General features: G+C 31.6%; 2 protein-coding genes and 3 non-coding genes across 5 annotated transcripts; 2 read left to right on the top strand and 3 right to left on the bottom strand.

Moving 5' to 3' along the window:
* The first annotated feature begins 4,614 nt into the window (after nucleotides 1–4,614).
* LOC121173225 (cytochrome f-like) lies at nucleotides 4,615–6,702 on the top strand. Its single transcript, XM_041007648.1, has one exon. It carries the CDS (start codon nucleotides 4,990–4,992, stop codon nucleotides 5,950–5,952), a length of 963 nt encoding a protein of 320 aa, XP_040863582.1. The 5' UTR covers nucleotides 4,615–4,989; the 3' UTR covers nucleotides 5,953–6,702.
* Nucleotides 6,703–9,027: 2,325 nt separating this feature from the next.
* Nucleotides 9,028–9,109, bottom strand: TRNAW-CCA (transfer RNA tryptophan (anticodon CCA)). Its single transcript has one exon. It is a non-coding gene; the product is annotated as a tRNA-Trp (tRNA).
* A 188-nt stretch (nucleotides 9,110–9,297) lies between these two features.
* On the bottom strand, nucleotides 9,298–9,371 carry TRNAP-UGG (transfer RNA proline (anticodon UGG)). Its single transcript has one exon. It is a non-coding gene; the product is annotated as a tRNA-Pro (tRNA).
* Nucleotides 9,372–12,942: 3,571 nt separating this feature from the next.
* On the bottom strand, nucleotides 12,943–15,355 carry LOC121173224 (ATP synthase subunit alpha, chloroplastic-like). The gene has a single exon (XM_041007647.1). It carries the CDS (start codon nucleotides 14,816–14,818, stop codon nucleotides 13,286–13,288), a length of 1,533 nt encoding a protein of 510 aa, XP_040863581.1. The 5' UTR covers nucleotides 14,819–15,355; the 3' UTR covers nucleotides 12,943–13,285.
* On the top strand, nucleotides 13,007–13,078 carry TRNAR-UCU (transfer RNA arginine (anticodon UCU)). Its single transcript has one exon. It is a non-coding gene; the product is annotated as a tRNA-Arg (tRNA).
* Nucleotides 15,356–15,858: the final 503 nt, after the last annotated feature.

The raw sequence follows: 15,858 nt of genomic DNA, 5'->3' as shown, positions 1-15,858 counted from the left end.
GTAATATATGGAGGAACTAACTTTTTCTTTTCTTACATAAAATTTAAGTGAGAATGGTGTCCAAGTACAAAGTATGACAAACTTCAAGGTTCAAACGCTTGTAGAAAAACCTATATTTACCTTACCTAAAAAAAATTATATATAGGTCTTCAAACCTGTAACTCAAATACAAAACTTTGTTTTGCTTTACTCAACCAATAAAAGAGCATGCAAAAAAAAATCCAAAAATATATCTATCGAAACAAATCAATTATTTATTTATTTATTTATTTATTTATTTTATTGAATATTTTAATAGTAGAATTGATTGATGCAGTTCAATTTTTGATTGGTGTCTAAAATCAAATCAAACCACTAATATAATAAATTCTTAAAAAATGAAATTTAATAACATTCTCCTTTATATCTATCCTAATTCAATATGAGGACGAGTTTATATATGATAATATATACATTTTAAAAGTGATTAGTGTTCAAAAAATAATTGTGTGAATGCTTTGATATTAAAAGAATTTAATAATTAGTAATTAGTATATTTTATTTATTAATTTGATTGTATTGTCAACATATAGATACACAAGTAAATATTAAAAAAAAAACTAAGAAACTGGATATTTATATGAAAAAAAAAAATCTAATTACGGTGGTTGGAAAAAAAAAAAAGAACATCACTCAAACGGTAAAGAAACTTACATTGAAACAACATGGCAGAAGTTGTCTCCGGGGATAGAGCAATTGCAAGTGACAGTGTTCTCTACGGTGTCCACCTTAGTGTGAACACCAGGGATGTTGCATGAACATGGATCTATATCAGTGTCCCATTCCTTCTTACCAAGGATCTTGCCCATGATTTATTTCCTTCATTTTAGTACTTTTCATCACCTATCGGTAACCCATGATTTATTTCCTTAACACAAAATTAATTTTAAATATTTATTATACCATACAAAGAAAGATTGACTTAACATATTCATTAAAAGATTACATCTATATTTGTGTTTACAAAAGCCTATAATTTTGAAAAAGAACGGAAGATTATGTGGTTAGGCACGTGTGAAGGACAATGATGGCTTCATTTGTACTCCGAAAAGGGCATGTTCACCTTCGGGGAAAAAGGCACGAGACCCAGTCATTCATTCCTTTCGTTTCTAATTTAGACAAATGATAGCTATACACTTTCCCTCTCTCCCACTCTATTTTTAAGATTTTTTTTTTATAATTGATCAATTTTATATAGGTTTTTTTCTTGTTCAATGATTTTTTTCTTCAGCTTTAATAATATTAAATGAGAACCAAAATTCAACAAAATTCATAATTAAAAAAAAATTAATCAATCATACGAGTTTAGAAAATGTTCAAATGTGATTCATGGGAGGGTAGGGAAAGAAAATGAAGCATACGAGTTTAGAATCATAGCCTATAAAAACCATATATTCCTCATGCAGCAATACAGCTACGTACACACTACACAGAACCTTTTTTTTCGTATCATGCTACGATGCAGTATTTGTTAATGTAACTGCATTAGCCATTCTTCTGATCAATGCTTTATTCAGTGAAAAAATAAATTAAAACAAACGAATTTGCGAGATTTTTTAGTATAATTTCATCATATTTTTCATTTAATTGTGTAGATATTGCACCCATGTTGTTTTAATATATTTACTTAAGGACACCCAAATTGTGTAGATATTGCACCCAAGATGGGACATGGAGGTTTTGCATTGATTATAGGGCTTTAAATGCTATCACCATCAAAGATAGTTTTCCTATACCTACTGTAGATGAATTGATAGATGAGTTGTATGGCGCTAGATTTTTCTCCAAATTGGATCTTAGATCTGGCTTTCATTAGATTTTGATGAACAAGGAGGACAGATACAAGACTGCTTTTATGACTCATCAAGGCCATTATGAGTGGCTCGTGATGTCCTTTGGGTTCATTAATGTCCCTTTAACTTTTGAGAGTTTGATGAATGATGTGTTCAGGAGTTTATTGAAGAAATATGTTCTTTGTCTTCTTTGATGACATACTAGTATATAGTCCTACTTGGAATTCTCAAATGCAACATCTAGAATCAGTTTTACAAGTGTTGCGGTATAACCAACTATTTGCTAAGCTGTCTAAATGTGCATTTGGTTTAACTCAAGTTGAATATCTAGGCCATACTGTTTCTGGTGAAGGTGGGGCTATGGATAAAGACAAAGTGCAAGCTGTAATTGATTGGCCAGTTCCTCAGAATCCAAAACAATTAAGTGCTTCTTGGGACTTACTGGTTATTATAGAAGGTTCATAAAGGGTTATGGATCCACAGCTTCTGTACTCACAAATCTTCTTAAGAAAGACAGTTTTACATGGGACCCCACTGCTACTGTAGCTTTTACAACATTAAAACAGGCAATTGCTATGGCTCCTGTATTAGCTTTGCCTAATTTTGCGAAGCCTTTCATTTTGGAAACTGATGCATCAGGAAATGGCATTGGAGCTGTCCTAAGTCAAGAAGGACGCCCCATTGCATTCTTCTCTAAGAAACTCTCATCACGAATGCAGAAACAATCTGCTTATTCTAGAGAATTTTTTGCTATCCCTGAGGCTATCTCCAAACTTAGACATTACTTACTGGGCCATAAATTCATTATTCGAACTAATCAAAAGAGCCTGAAAACACTCACGGAATAAGCCTTGCAAACTCCTGAACAACAGTCCTGGCTACCATATGATTTTACTATTGAATACAAATCAGGGAAAGAGAATATCCCTATTGATGCACTATCCAGGTCATTTTTCATGACTTGGTCAGCTACTGATTCCAGACCAGTGATCCAACCAGTTTCCATATTGCAAACAAGAACCATTATCAGGGGAAATCAACAGGTCAAACAACATCTCATCTTGTGGGAGGGATTGGATTCTTCTAATGCCACATGGGAAGATTAGTCAATTCTAAGTGAGGCTTTTCCAGATTTTAACCTTGAGGACAAGGTTAATTTTGATGGAGGGGGAATTGTAACAAGTGCTAGCAGCAAGGATAAAGATGAAGGGGCAAAAGAGGAAAATAATTTGGCACAAAATGAGTTAGTTACATGTTTGGGAAGGTGGGCCCCCAACAAAAGGAAAAACACACGTGTGAAGAGGTATTGGGTGTGAGTTAGTAGTATAATTAGCTAAGCATGAGAATAGTAGAGGGGGATGTAATGAATTAAGAACCTTTTCTCTCTCTTGTTGGTTCATTTTTCTGTCCATATTTTTCTGCTACTGGTTCCCCTTTAACCATTTTTGCTGTAACGAATTCTGCAATACTACTGGTTCATTTTTCTGATATACATTACACCGTCCCTGCGAGGAATACTGCTGAGTATTCTCAAAGTTGGCTTAGTCAACTTTTTTTTATATATAAAAACCTCTTCAAATTCTAAACGTTATAGAGTGTATATACTCTTTTTTATTAAAAGATGAAAATAGTAGTCTCTAAAAAAGTTATATTATAAAATATTTCCAAATTTATATAGTTGGAACAATTTACCACCAACGATACATAATTGAGCTTCAGCGGGTTCATTAGGTTTTTTCTATGATTTTTCCTTGTTTTGATTTTTCTTTGGCTAACAACCTTAGTTTAATGTGCAGGTCCCTCTAATTTTAGTCAATTTTTTCTTTCTTAAAGCTTTTTCATTTCACTTTCCTTATTTTCTAATTGTATGTGGCAGTTGTTGTTTCCACGAACTTCTTTCACTATGGTTGTTGCTAATATATATTTTTTAATAACAAAAACAGAAGTTACAAGGAATAAACCTTTTACTACAGCCGTACAGCGCATGCCGATTACAATGTTCAAATAGGATTCATGGGAGGGTAGGGAAAGAAAATGAAGCATACGAGTTTAGAATCATAGCCTATAAAAACCATATATTCCTCATGCAGCAATACAGCTACGTACACACTACACAGAACCTTTTTTTTCGTATCATGCTACGATGCAGTATTTATTAATGTAACTGCATTAGCCATTCTTCTGATCAATGCTTTATTCAGTGAAAAAATAAATTAAAACAAACGAATTTGCGAGATTTTTTTAGTATAATTTCATCATATTTTTCATTTAATTGTGTAGATATTGCACCCAAGTTGTTTTAATATATTTACTTAAGGACACGTTTGGTACGTGCATTGAACATTATTGTTACAATTTTCAAATGGTGTTCCCTCAACGCCAAAAGAAATCAAAACCATCCAATAAGTCTTCTAGGTCGGATCAGATCCAAAAGAAATCAACGGCGTGGCTGGTTTTGATTTCTCATTGTTTTGATTTTTTCTTTGGCAGCCAACCTTTAATGTGAGAGGGTCCCTCTCATTAATTTTCTTCGTCTTTTTCTTTTTAAGTTGTCTTCATTTTCCATGCTTTCTTATCGTATATGACAGTTTGTTGTCCCCATAAAAAAAAATCCTTTTTTTTTAAGAATTGAACAGAAATAGAAGTTACAAGGAATGAACCTATTATTACAGCACATGCCTATTACTGTTATGTTCAAAATAATGTGATTAATGGGAGGGTGGGGAAAGAAAATGAAGGATGCAACTAGCTTAAGAATCATGGCCTATGTGAGTAGGCATCCCATGGTTGGGAACTAGTGATTAGTTTCGTCTATAAAGATTTTGGATTTGCTCAAAATGATCAAATTATATCTGGTCTTGTTTCCACTTTTCCAGTCATTTTAGATACAATTTTAAAATATTGGATTTTTCGTTATTTAAATCGCGTATCTCCATCACTTGTAGTGATTTATCATTCAATGAATGATTGACTGACAAAATGATTCACTTATCAAATTTTAATTTAAAGTTTTTTAGCTAAAAAGAAAATAACTTTGCTTTTTCCCTTCTTTTTAACCCCCTTAAATGAAAAAAGGGGTTCCCCGACTTGGATAGGGAACTATGCGAGTGACCTACCTAATCTTATTGTAGAAATTTTCAGGATCAATGATTAGACCATGCAAACTAGAAATGCTTTTTCTTGTATAAAGGAAGGGATTACTCGATCCATTTCCATATCGATCATGATATATATAATAATTCGAGCACCCATTTCAAACGCATATCCAATTTTTGCACAGCAGGGTTATGAAAATCCCCGAGAAGCAACCGGTCGTATTGTCTGTGCCAATTGCCATTTAGCTAATAAGCCCGTGGATATTGAGGTTCCACAAGCGGTACTTCCTGATACTGTATTTGAAGCAGTTGTTCGAATTCCTTATGATATGCAAGTGAAACAAGTTCTTGCTAATGGTAAAAAGGGAGCTTTGAATGTGGGGGCTGTTCTTATTTTACCGGAAGGTTTTGAATTGGCACCCCCCGATCGTATTTCGCCTGAGATTAAAGAGAAGATAGGCAATCTGTCTTTTCAAAACTATCGTCCTACAAAAAAAAATATTCTTGTGGTAGGCCCTGTTCCTGGTCAAAAATATAAAGAAATAACCTTTCCTATTCTTTCCCCGGATCCCACTACTAAGAGAGATGTTCATTTCTTAAAATATCCTATATACGTAGGTGGGAACAGGGGAAGGGGTCAGATTTATCTTGACGGGAGCAAGAGTAATAATAATGTGTATAATGCTACAGCAGCGGGTATGGTAAAAAAAATCATACGAAAAGAAAAAGGGGGATACGAAATAACTATAGTGGATGCATTGGATGGGCGTGAAGTGATTGATATTATACCTCCAGGACCAGAACTTCTTGTTTCAGAAGGTGAATCTATCAAACTTGATCAGCCATTAACAAGTAATCCAAATGTGGGTGGATTTGGTCAGGGGGATGCGGAAATAGTACTTCAAGATCCGTTACGTGTCCAAGGTCTCTTGTTCTTCTTCGCATCTATTATTTTAGCACAAATCTTTTTAGTTCTTAAGAAGAAACAATTTGAGAAGGTTCAATTGTCCGAAATGAATTTCTAGTCCCGCATATTTATCAACATATTAAACTCATAAAAATAACTCAATTTTTTTGTTGATAATTTATGTAATTCTATTCAGTATAATATCAGTATAATAGAATAAAAAAATTATGAAAAGATCTTTGGTTCTGTATAGTCTTTTTATACTATATTTAAAGAGTTACTTGTAACGTAATACAAATAAACTCGAGTATGGATATTGTCAGGAAGACTATTTGACTTTGTTTTTTCAACCCCCCAATAAATTCGAATATTATGGTTATGACACTGTTTTTTTCAGATTTCATTTTTCTATAATAGAGAGTTCTATTATAGAAATTTCGATTGTAAAATACAATAAAATTGGATTCGATACTAAACATAAAATAGATATCTATATAGATAGATAATTTGAAACAAAATCAATTAAAATATGGAAAAGGTACTCTAGGGGGGATTTTTTGTCTTTTCCTAGAGTCCGATTCCTATTCCTTCTTGTTTGTGTCGAAATAGAAATATTCTAAAAATATCAATAAAATAATCTTTTTTAACCCCTTCCTGAAAAATCCTATATCTTAGTTTCTATTTTTTCCAACTTAGAATATTTCTGCCATATAATATTTTATTGCATATAATACGTAGTGAACAAATAAAAAGAGAGGGGGTTGGGGAATTTGATTAAACAAATTGAATTTCTTCAATTAACTTGTAAAAAAAAAAAGAATGAAATGGAGTTTTTTGAAACATCGGAAAAAGTAGTCGTTTATATGAATAAAAAAAGATTAGAATTATTAATAACTCACCTGGGATCCACTCTTTCTTTGACGAATTCGAGTGGATCCCAGGTGAGTTATTACGCTTTCATTTCAAAAAAAAAACAAATTCTAACACGATTACTACAGAGATGAGCCCAATCCGGAATATGAACCATAAAAGAAAATACCAATTAAACCGATCACAGTAATACCAGTTACAGTACCTATTATCCAAAGAGGAATCCTTCCAGTAGTATCGGCCATTTATCCCACTTTCCTCCACATTTAATCAAGTAGTCAGTCATGCTAAAGACATAAACAGTCATAGATAATTATGAAACGATATCCTTCCGAATGGGATAAAATAATTCCTTATATATTATTTACTATTCCTATTTCTTCTATTAATTGAAGAAATAATTTGAAAATAAAACAGCAAGTACAAAAATGAGTAATAACCCCCAGTAGAGACTGGTACGATTCAATTCAACATTTTGTTCATTTGGGTTTGATTGTGTCGTAGCTCTATAATTCAAATTAGGTTTATCGTTGGATGAACTGCATTGCTGATATTGATCCCAAAAAAGAAACAGTGGGTACCGCTAGTCCGTGAACAGCCAACCATCGTACTGTAAAAATTGGATAGGTCCTATCTATGGTCATTGGAGCCTCCTAAAAAGATCTACTAAATTCATCAAGTTGTTCCAAAGGATCAAAACGGCCAGTTATTAATGGAATTCCTTGTCGGCTCTCTGTAAAATATTCGTTTGGGCGGGGGCTTCCAAAAACATCGTAAGCTAGACCCGTGCTGACAAATAACCAACCTGCAATGAATAGGGAGGGTATAGTAATGCTATGAATAATCCAGTATCGGATACTGGTAATAATATCAGCAAAAGAACGTTCTCCTGTGCTTCCAGACATGTTGAACTCCACATATTCTTGTACAGTCAAAAGGGGGATCGATTCCATAAAATCAGTAAGTAGAAATTTACTGAAATGTAATCCTTGTTAGATCGTCCATTTTGTACCAACGGTGTCTTTTGAGTATACCGAATCAGTATAGCTATCCTTCTTCTAACAGAGCAATGAAATTTCACAATCGAAATCTAGGACTAGATAAGTTCTTTCTTCTTTCTTCATTGATTGTCTCGATGTATTCAAAAATCCGATAGAAAATTTTTGGATAGTACATTTTTATAGTAATAGTATAAAATGAAGGTTCTTCACATTTCACATTATTAGTTTCGGACTAAAAACTAAGTATCAATTAAAATCGGAATATGGTAAATTGGTTTCTTAGAATTCATAAAGGAGATTTTATATTTCTAGAATTCAATTAGATGCCAAATCTATAAATATACTTTTTGTGGTTGTTGAAGATATTTTTTCTATTTTCTTCTATATTAATTCAAAATTAAAGAAATTGAAATAACAATTGAAATAACAAAGTTATTTTTCTTTGTTTTTGTTTTAATATTCATTTTTCTTTCTAATAGAAATAGAATTCTATTCTAGAATAATATATAAAATAATACGAAAGATTTTCATTATCATTAGATTAGTTTACTCAATTCATGAGTTGATTAATAAGTCTGTTGATTTGGAATCACAGGATGAGTAGATGTCACAGATGATGAATTTATTTCTAAATTATGTCATTCTATTTCTCTTTTTATTCGTCTGTAATAATTTATTGATGAATCTCCAATTTTCAATTGTATCTTTTAAGTAGTATTTTTTCTTATCTTCTTTTTTCTCTCAAAAATGGAAATTTAGGGAAGTGCTTTATAAACAGATGTATAAAAATAACATATTTCATTTAGCTTCTATATGCTCACTATAACTAGTTATTTCGGTTTTTTACTAGTGGTTTTAATTATAACCTCATCTCTATTTATTGGTCTGAGTAAAATACGACTTATTTGATTTGTAATTTTGAGAGGAATAGTCAATTTTGGAATAAGACATTCTATAGTTCCTTACTGTGTCAATTTACAATTCTCGGTCGTTGAGATTCATGATCAATACAGATTAATGGTTAAGGATAGATATTACCTTTCTTTTTACCTTTCGAACAAATAAAAATGATTGAAGTTTTTCTATTTGGAATCGTGTTAGGTTTAATTCCCATTACTTTGGCTGGATTATTTGTAACTGCATATTTACAATACCGACGAGGTGATCAGTTGGATCTTTGATTAATTAATGTCTCTTTTTTTGCGGATTCCCTATTTTTTTGTTTTAATCCTAATCTACAAGGATTAAATTCAGACTTTTTAATGTTCAATTATTTATCATTCGAAAAATACAAGAATCACGTTCTGTAGGATTTGAATCATCACGCTCTGTAGGATTTGAACATTTGAACCTACGACATCGGGTTTTGGAGACCCGCGTTCTACCGAACTGAACTAAGAGCGCTTTGTTTTCATAAATTATTTTATATGATCCAAATCCATTTTACATGTATATACTATATCAATATATATACATATAGATATTCGGTATGTATGTCCAATTGGAATTCGTCTTCAATTGGTCCCGTTTTATTGATAAATATATAATAAATATATAATACGGAATATCATATGATAAGTAATAGTTAGGGATAGGGATGACAGGATTTGAACCCGTGACATTTTGTACCCAAAACAAACGCGCTACCAAGCTGCGCTACATCCCTTTTCCATTTGTTTCTAGTGTTATTGTAAAGAATCTTTGTTTTGTTTTCCACATTTTTATCTGTTGATATATAGATATATATATAATATATATCTATCATTTTTCTAATTTTCTAATTTTCTGCCATTTTTTTTAGTTTCCTATACTATAATATAGAATAGAATATGAAAAAGAAAAAAATATAACTAATATTCTTTAGAATAATCAAAAAGAATATTAAATTCAAATAAATTTTAGATAGAAAAAAGACTTAAAAAGGAGGATTTGAAATGCGAGATCTAAAAACATATCTTTCCGTGGCACCAGTAGTAAGTACTCTATGGTTCGGGGCTTTGGCGGGTCTCTTGATAGAGATCAATCGTTTTTTTCCAGATGCATTGATATTCCCTTTTTTTTCATTCTAGTTATTGACACGGAAAGGGGTGAAGAAGATTATAGATCCAATTAAGTATTAAATATATGTAATTAATATGTAATTAATCTCCTCTTCTTTATTTCGTCTTTTATTTCTTCTTTTTTTTACAATTGTAATAGAATAAGTTAGGAAAGAGAAAGAATAAGGGTTAATTTGGCCTAATTGAAATTCGGAGTGAAACTCGGGATCTCGTCCAGGCTTCCATGGAATTGAATTAATAATTCAATTCCATTTCTATTAATAAAAGAGTGAAAGCAGAAATTTAAATGGAATGTATAGGGTGGGGGCAACAATATCATAAAAAATACTTAGTTAAAAAAACGAAAATACTGTATTGCAATTGTATTGCAATTCGAAACGAAATATAGTTCGAGATCATTGTATTATTTTTGTACTATATTAATCTTAATCTTAATTGGAACGAAATCTTTCAAAATTGGATTTCTAATTCTTAATTTATATTTTCGTTTTTTCGTTCTTTTCTTTTTCTTAGATTATAATCCGAAAACAAAAGAGTTAAGTGAATTAAAACCCAAGGGAGGTTCATGGCCAAAGGTAAAGATATCCGAGTAATTGTTATTTTGGAATGTACCGGTTGTGATAAAAAGAGTGTTAATAAGGAATCAACGGGTATTTCTAGATATATAACTAAAAAGAATCGACAGAATACGCCTAGTCGATTGGAATTGAGAAAATTTTGTCCCCGTTGTTGCAAACATACAATTCACGCAGAAATAAAGAAATAGATCAAATTGATCGCTTGTGTGTTACCCTTCGAACCAAAGAACTTAACATATCTATATAGATAGATCTATCTGTATTCTATCAGATCTATCTGTATTCTATCATTTACAGTTGAATATATACAAATATCAGTATATAACAACATATATTAAAAAAGTCAGAATAAAAAAACAAATCCTTTATAGTATTTCTAATCCTTTATAGTATTTCTTGTAATAAATGTGATTTTTGGAATAGGGATAAATAAACCATGGAAAAATCTAAGCGATCTTTTCGTAGGCGTTTGCCCCCGATCCAATCGGGGGACCGAATTGATTATAAAAACATGGGTTTAATTAGTCGATTTATTAGTGAACAAGGAAAAATATTATCCAGACGCGTAAATAGATTGACCTTAAAACAACAACGATTAATAACAATTGCTATAAAACAAGCTCGTATTTTATCTTCGTTATCTTTTCTTAATAATGAAAAACAATTTGAAAAAAGCGAGTCAACCGCTAGAACTACTACTTTAAGAAAAAAAAAATATAGAAATTAAGAATTCTAAATCCAATTTTGAATTGAGATTTGAATGAAATATTGATTGATGTTTTGTTTGAAAATTACGACAATTCAATTTGGGTTTTTATGTTGTAAGAAAAAAGATAATAGGTAACAAAGAATCATTTTTTTTTATTCAGCGTGGTTGTTTATTTTGATAGCTTTATCATATGATAAAAATTCATATGATAAAGCTATCAAAATAAACAAATTTATATTCTATACCTTCCCGGAGTAAAGTCTAAGGGGATTTTTGGTTTTTATGATATCATTGGCAATCATAAAAAGACAATTCTGTTTTAATATAGCTATTTGTGCAACTATTTTACGATTAAGAAGCAATTGCCCCGTGTATAGATTATATACTAAATTACTATAAATATAATATACTTTAATATTCCCGCGAATTACTGCATTTATTCGACTAATCCATAAACCACGAAAATCTCTTTTTTTCCTATCTCTATCCCGATGAGCCGAAACCAAAGCTTTTATTTTCTGTTGAGTAATCGTTCGAGTAAGTCTTGAATGAGCTCCTCGAAAACTTGATGTAAATAAACGAATTTTTGTCCTTCGTTTCCGAGCTATATATCCTCGTTTAATTCTGGTCATTGAATAATTGAGACTTTGATGAATAACTATTTGATTTTTCAGTTATTCTTTTCTTCTTACTAGTCTATTAATAACAAAAATGGATTCTTCCAATGTATAAAAAAAAAATTCCAATGGCTCTTGCTACTATAACCTCCCCAACCACGATTTTATATATATATTTTTTTTTCTAAATATTCAACCTCAAAATAATAAATTGTATTGATACTAGATATCAAAAAACATAGTAAGTAATAGTAAATAAATTAGGACATATATAAAAAATGGGTGGGTTCCATCGTTTCTATGATTTTTTTTAGAAACGGGCAGGTCCTTTCTATACACCGGAGCCTTTCTTTCTTTTCATTTTTTATTAATTTAATTAATGTTATTGTTAACTTGTAACTTAAAGGGAATCCTTTATACCCTCAATGAATGATTTGCGGTATAATATACATTATCGTAATTTGTATACAAGAAGAATCAATTCTAAATTGACAACTTGAGTTCTAAAATTATGAAACATAAGTTTTTGGAATTGGATCTATAATCCGAATTTTTTTGAGTATGACGAAAGGATCTATGGAGAGATATATAGAAAGTTCTTTCTAATCGTAACTAAATCTTCCATTTTTTTGTATAGTAGAGATTGAAGCAAAATAGCTATTAAACGATTCTTTTAGTTTACTAGAGACATCTACATTTTTTTAGCTCGACAGAAATTTTATGCTTTTCCTAAAGATTCTATTAAATAGAAATAGAGAACGAAGTAACTAGAAAAAAAACAGATTATTATAATACTGCTCTTCTAGAGGGATCATCTAAAAAGCAAGATGTTTTAAACTTATTCATACAAAACAAAAAGGCTGACATAGATGTTATGGGTCAATTTTTTGATTTTCCATCTCTTAATTTTTTCTGTAAAGGAGCCGAATGAAACAAAAGTTTCACGTTCGGTTTTGAATTAGAGACGTTAAATTGAAATCAAAATGATGAATCAACGTCGACTATAACCCCTAGCCTTCCAAGCTAACGATGCGGGTTCGATTCCCGCTACCCGCTTATATTCTCTATTTATTCTATTTGAATCTATCTTTTTTCTTATAGAATGAATCTAGAATTTTAAATGAATTTGTCAATTCTTTTTTTTAATTTCTTAATTTAGTTTTAGGTATTTATTTTAGGTATTTATAACAAATTGAATTTTATTTATTTTCTATAAATTTTCTATATCTTTTCTATATATAGAATATAGAATTCCTATATATAGAATATAGAATTCTTTTATTCTTTAACCTTTTTTAGTTAATAAGGTTAAAGAATAAAAGAAAAAAAAAATAGAAGCGTCCATTGTCTAATGGATAGGACAGAGGTCTTCTAAACCTTAGGTATAGGTTCAAATCCTATTGGACGCAAATTGTTTGCATATATTTGCATATATATGCAAATATATGCAATTTATACCTTGTCCTTCTATTTTATTTATTCTATTTTTTTTTTTTTTTTTTTCTATTTTCATTCGATTTATATATTAATATTATATTCAAATGAAATAAAAAGATATTAAAAGATACTAATTATAAGAATTTGAAAGTGAAATTATAAAGTTATTAAATGATTAATCAATTTTTTTCTACCTGTTCCTGTAGTAAAAAGAGTTCCATCTGTTCTTGAATAGCTTCCTTCAAAAGGACTTCTGCTTCCCCAGTGAATGTCTTGGTAGAAGATATGATTTCTTTGAATTGAGGTTTATTCGTGTTTAAGTAAGCACGTAACTCAACAAGAAATTTCCTTACCTGTCCAATTTCTAATGAATCAAGATAACCATTCGTTCCAGTATAAATAGTTATTATCTGTTCTTCCACGGTAAGAGGAGCTGATTGGGATTGTTTAAGCAACTCGCGCAATCGTTGACCTCTTGCTAATTGATTTTGAGTAGCTTTATCGAGATCAGAAGCGAATTGGGCAAAAGCTTCTAATTCTGCGAATTGTGCTAATTCCAATTTTAATTTACCAGCTACTTGTTTCATGGCTTTAATTTGAGCCGCCGATCCAACTCTGGAAACGGAAATACCTACATTAATAGCGGGTCTGATTCCAGCATTGAATAGATCGGCAGATAAGAATATTTGGCCATCTGTAATGGAAATTACATTAGTAGGAATATAAGCTGAAACATCTCCCGATTGAGTTTCAACTATTGGTAAAGCAGTCATACTTCCTTCGCCTAACTGAGAACTTAATTTAGCGGCTCTTTCCAAAAGACGTGAATGTAAATAAAAAACATCTCCTGGATAAGCTTCGCGACCAGGTGGTCTTCGTAATAGAAGAGACATTTGGCGATAAGCCTGTGCTTGTTTGGAGAGATCGTCATAAATGATTAAAGTGTGACGTTCACGGTACATAAAATATTCAGCCAGAGCTGCTCCTGTATAAGGGGCGAGGTATTGTAATGTAGCTGGAGAATCCGCTGTTTCAGCTACTACAATAGTGTATTCCATTGCTCCTCTTTCTTGTAAGGTATTCACCACTTGAGCCACAGAAGATGCTTTTTGACCAATAGCTACATAAACACATATTACATTTTGTCCCTGTTGATTGAGAATAGTATCTGTGGCTACTGCTGTTTTACCCGTTTGTCTGTCTCCAATAATTAATTCTCGTTGGCCACGTCCTATGGGGATCATCGAATCAATAGCAATAAGTCCTGTTTGGAGAGGCTCATATACGGAACGTCTCGAAATAATACCGGGAGCAGGAGATTCGATTAATCGAGATTCCGAAGCTGAAATTTCTCCTCGACCATCAATTGGTTTAGCCAGGGCATTTATAACACGACCCAAATAAGCCTCACTTACAGGTATCTGAGCAATTCTTCCTGTTGCTTTTACTGAACTTCCCTCTTGTATCATCAAACCATCACCCATTAATACAACACCAACATTTTTGGATTCCAAATTCAAAGCAATGCCTATAGTACCCTCTTCAAATTCCACTAATTCACCCGCCATTACTTCATCAAGACCATAAATACGAGCAATACCGTCGCCTACTTGAAGTACGGTACCCGTATTTACAATTTTTACTTCCGTATTATATTGCTCAATGCGTTCACGGATAATTTTACTAATTTCATCTGCACGAATGGTTACCATGAAAATTTCTTAATTTTATTTTTTTAGAAGAAAAAAATAATGCCTATACTCTATTTTATAATAGAAAGACTAATCAGTTATTTTTTCTTTCATCGTCCCAAACATGCCAATATTAGCACTGACAGTACGTAAATGTAACTCGTTGTTCAAGCAACTCTTTAGAGTTCCTAGAGCTCCCTGTAAGGCTTGTTGTAAAACCCGTTGTCGGACTTGATTAATCACTCTTTGTTGTTCAAAATGAATGGCTTCGTTTTTGTAATTTTCTAATTGTTCCAAAGTCGTATAAATTGAATTAATTAAATTCAATTTTTCTCGTTCGATCTCAGAATAGCCATTCACCCGAAAACGATCTGCTTCCGTTTCGACTTTCCTTAAGCGGGCTTGGGCTTTTTCCAGCTGTTCAATGGCCCCTTCCCGTAATTCTTCTGAGTTTCGAATAGTTCTCAAGATTTTCTGTTTTCGATTATCTAATAAATCACTTAATGAAAGTAGACTCTCTTTCCATTCATTTCAAAATGTCTAGGATCTCTTCCCGAACCAGTATTTGCTAAGGTAACTATGGTATTAGCCATTCTTCTCATGCTTTATTCTGCGAAAAAAACAAAATAAGAGAATTTACAATACTTTTTTAGTATAATTTCATCCTAATTTTTCTTTTATTTCTGTAGTTATTGCACACCCGAGATATTTTTATGTTACTTAGGAGTTAGGACAAATTTGGCACATTGCATATAGGACTAAAAGAAATTAATCAATTAAGTGTATCCAAATCTTGGTGAACCTTTATGATATAATTCATTTAATTTTTCTAGTTATAAAAAAAAGAGAAATTAATCAAAGTCATCCACACGTTTCTAAGTGGTGTCAAATGTCTAAGAGCATCTCCATTATAGATATCAGGGAAGAAGTTTTTCACTCACTTATATTGGGATCTTATTATGTGGTAGAACTCCGATCTAAAAACTTTAGTAAATTTTTAATTACTCCAATTACGTACAACTCCTTAAAGAACTTAAGGCACACGCCGTTCGCAAACGGGG

Source organism: Glycine max, chromosome 12, assembly GCF_000004515.6.
Source record: "Glycine max cultivar Williams 82 chromosome 12, Glycine_max_v4.0, whole genome shotgun sequence".
Taxonomy (NCBI): Eukaryota; Viridiplantae; Streptophyta; class Magnoliopsida; order Fabales; family Fabaceae; genus Glycine; species Glycine max.
This window is presented reverse-complemented; position numbering and strand designations above follow the sequence as displayed.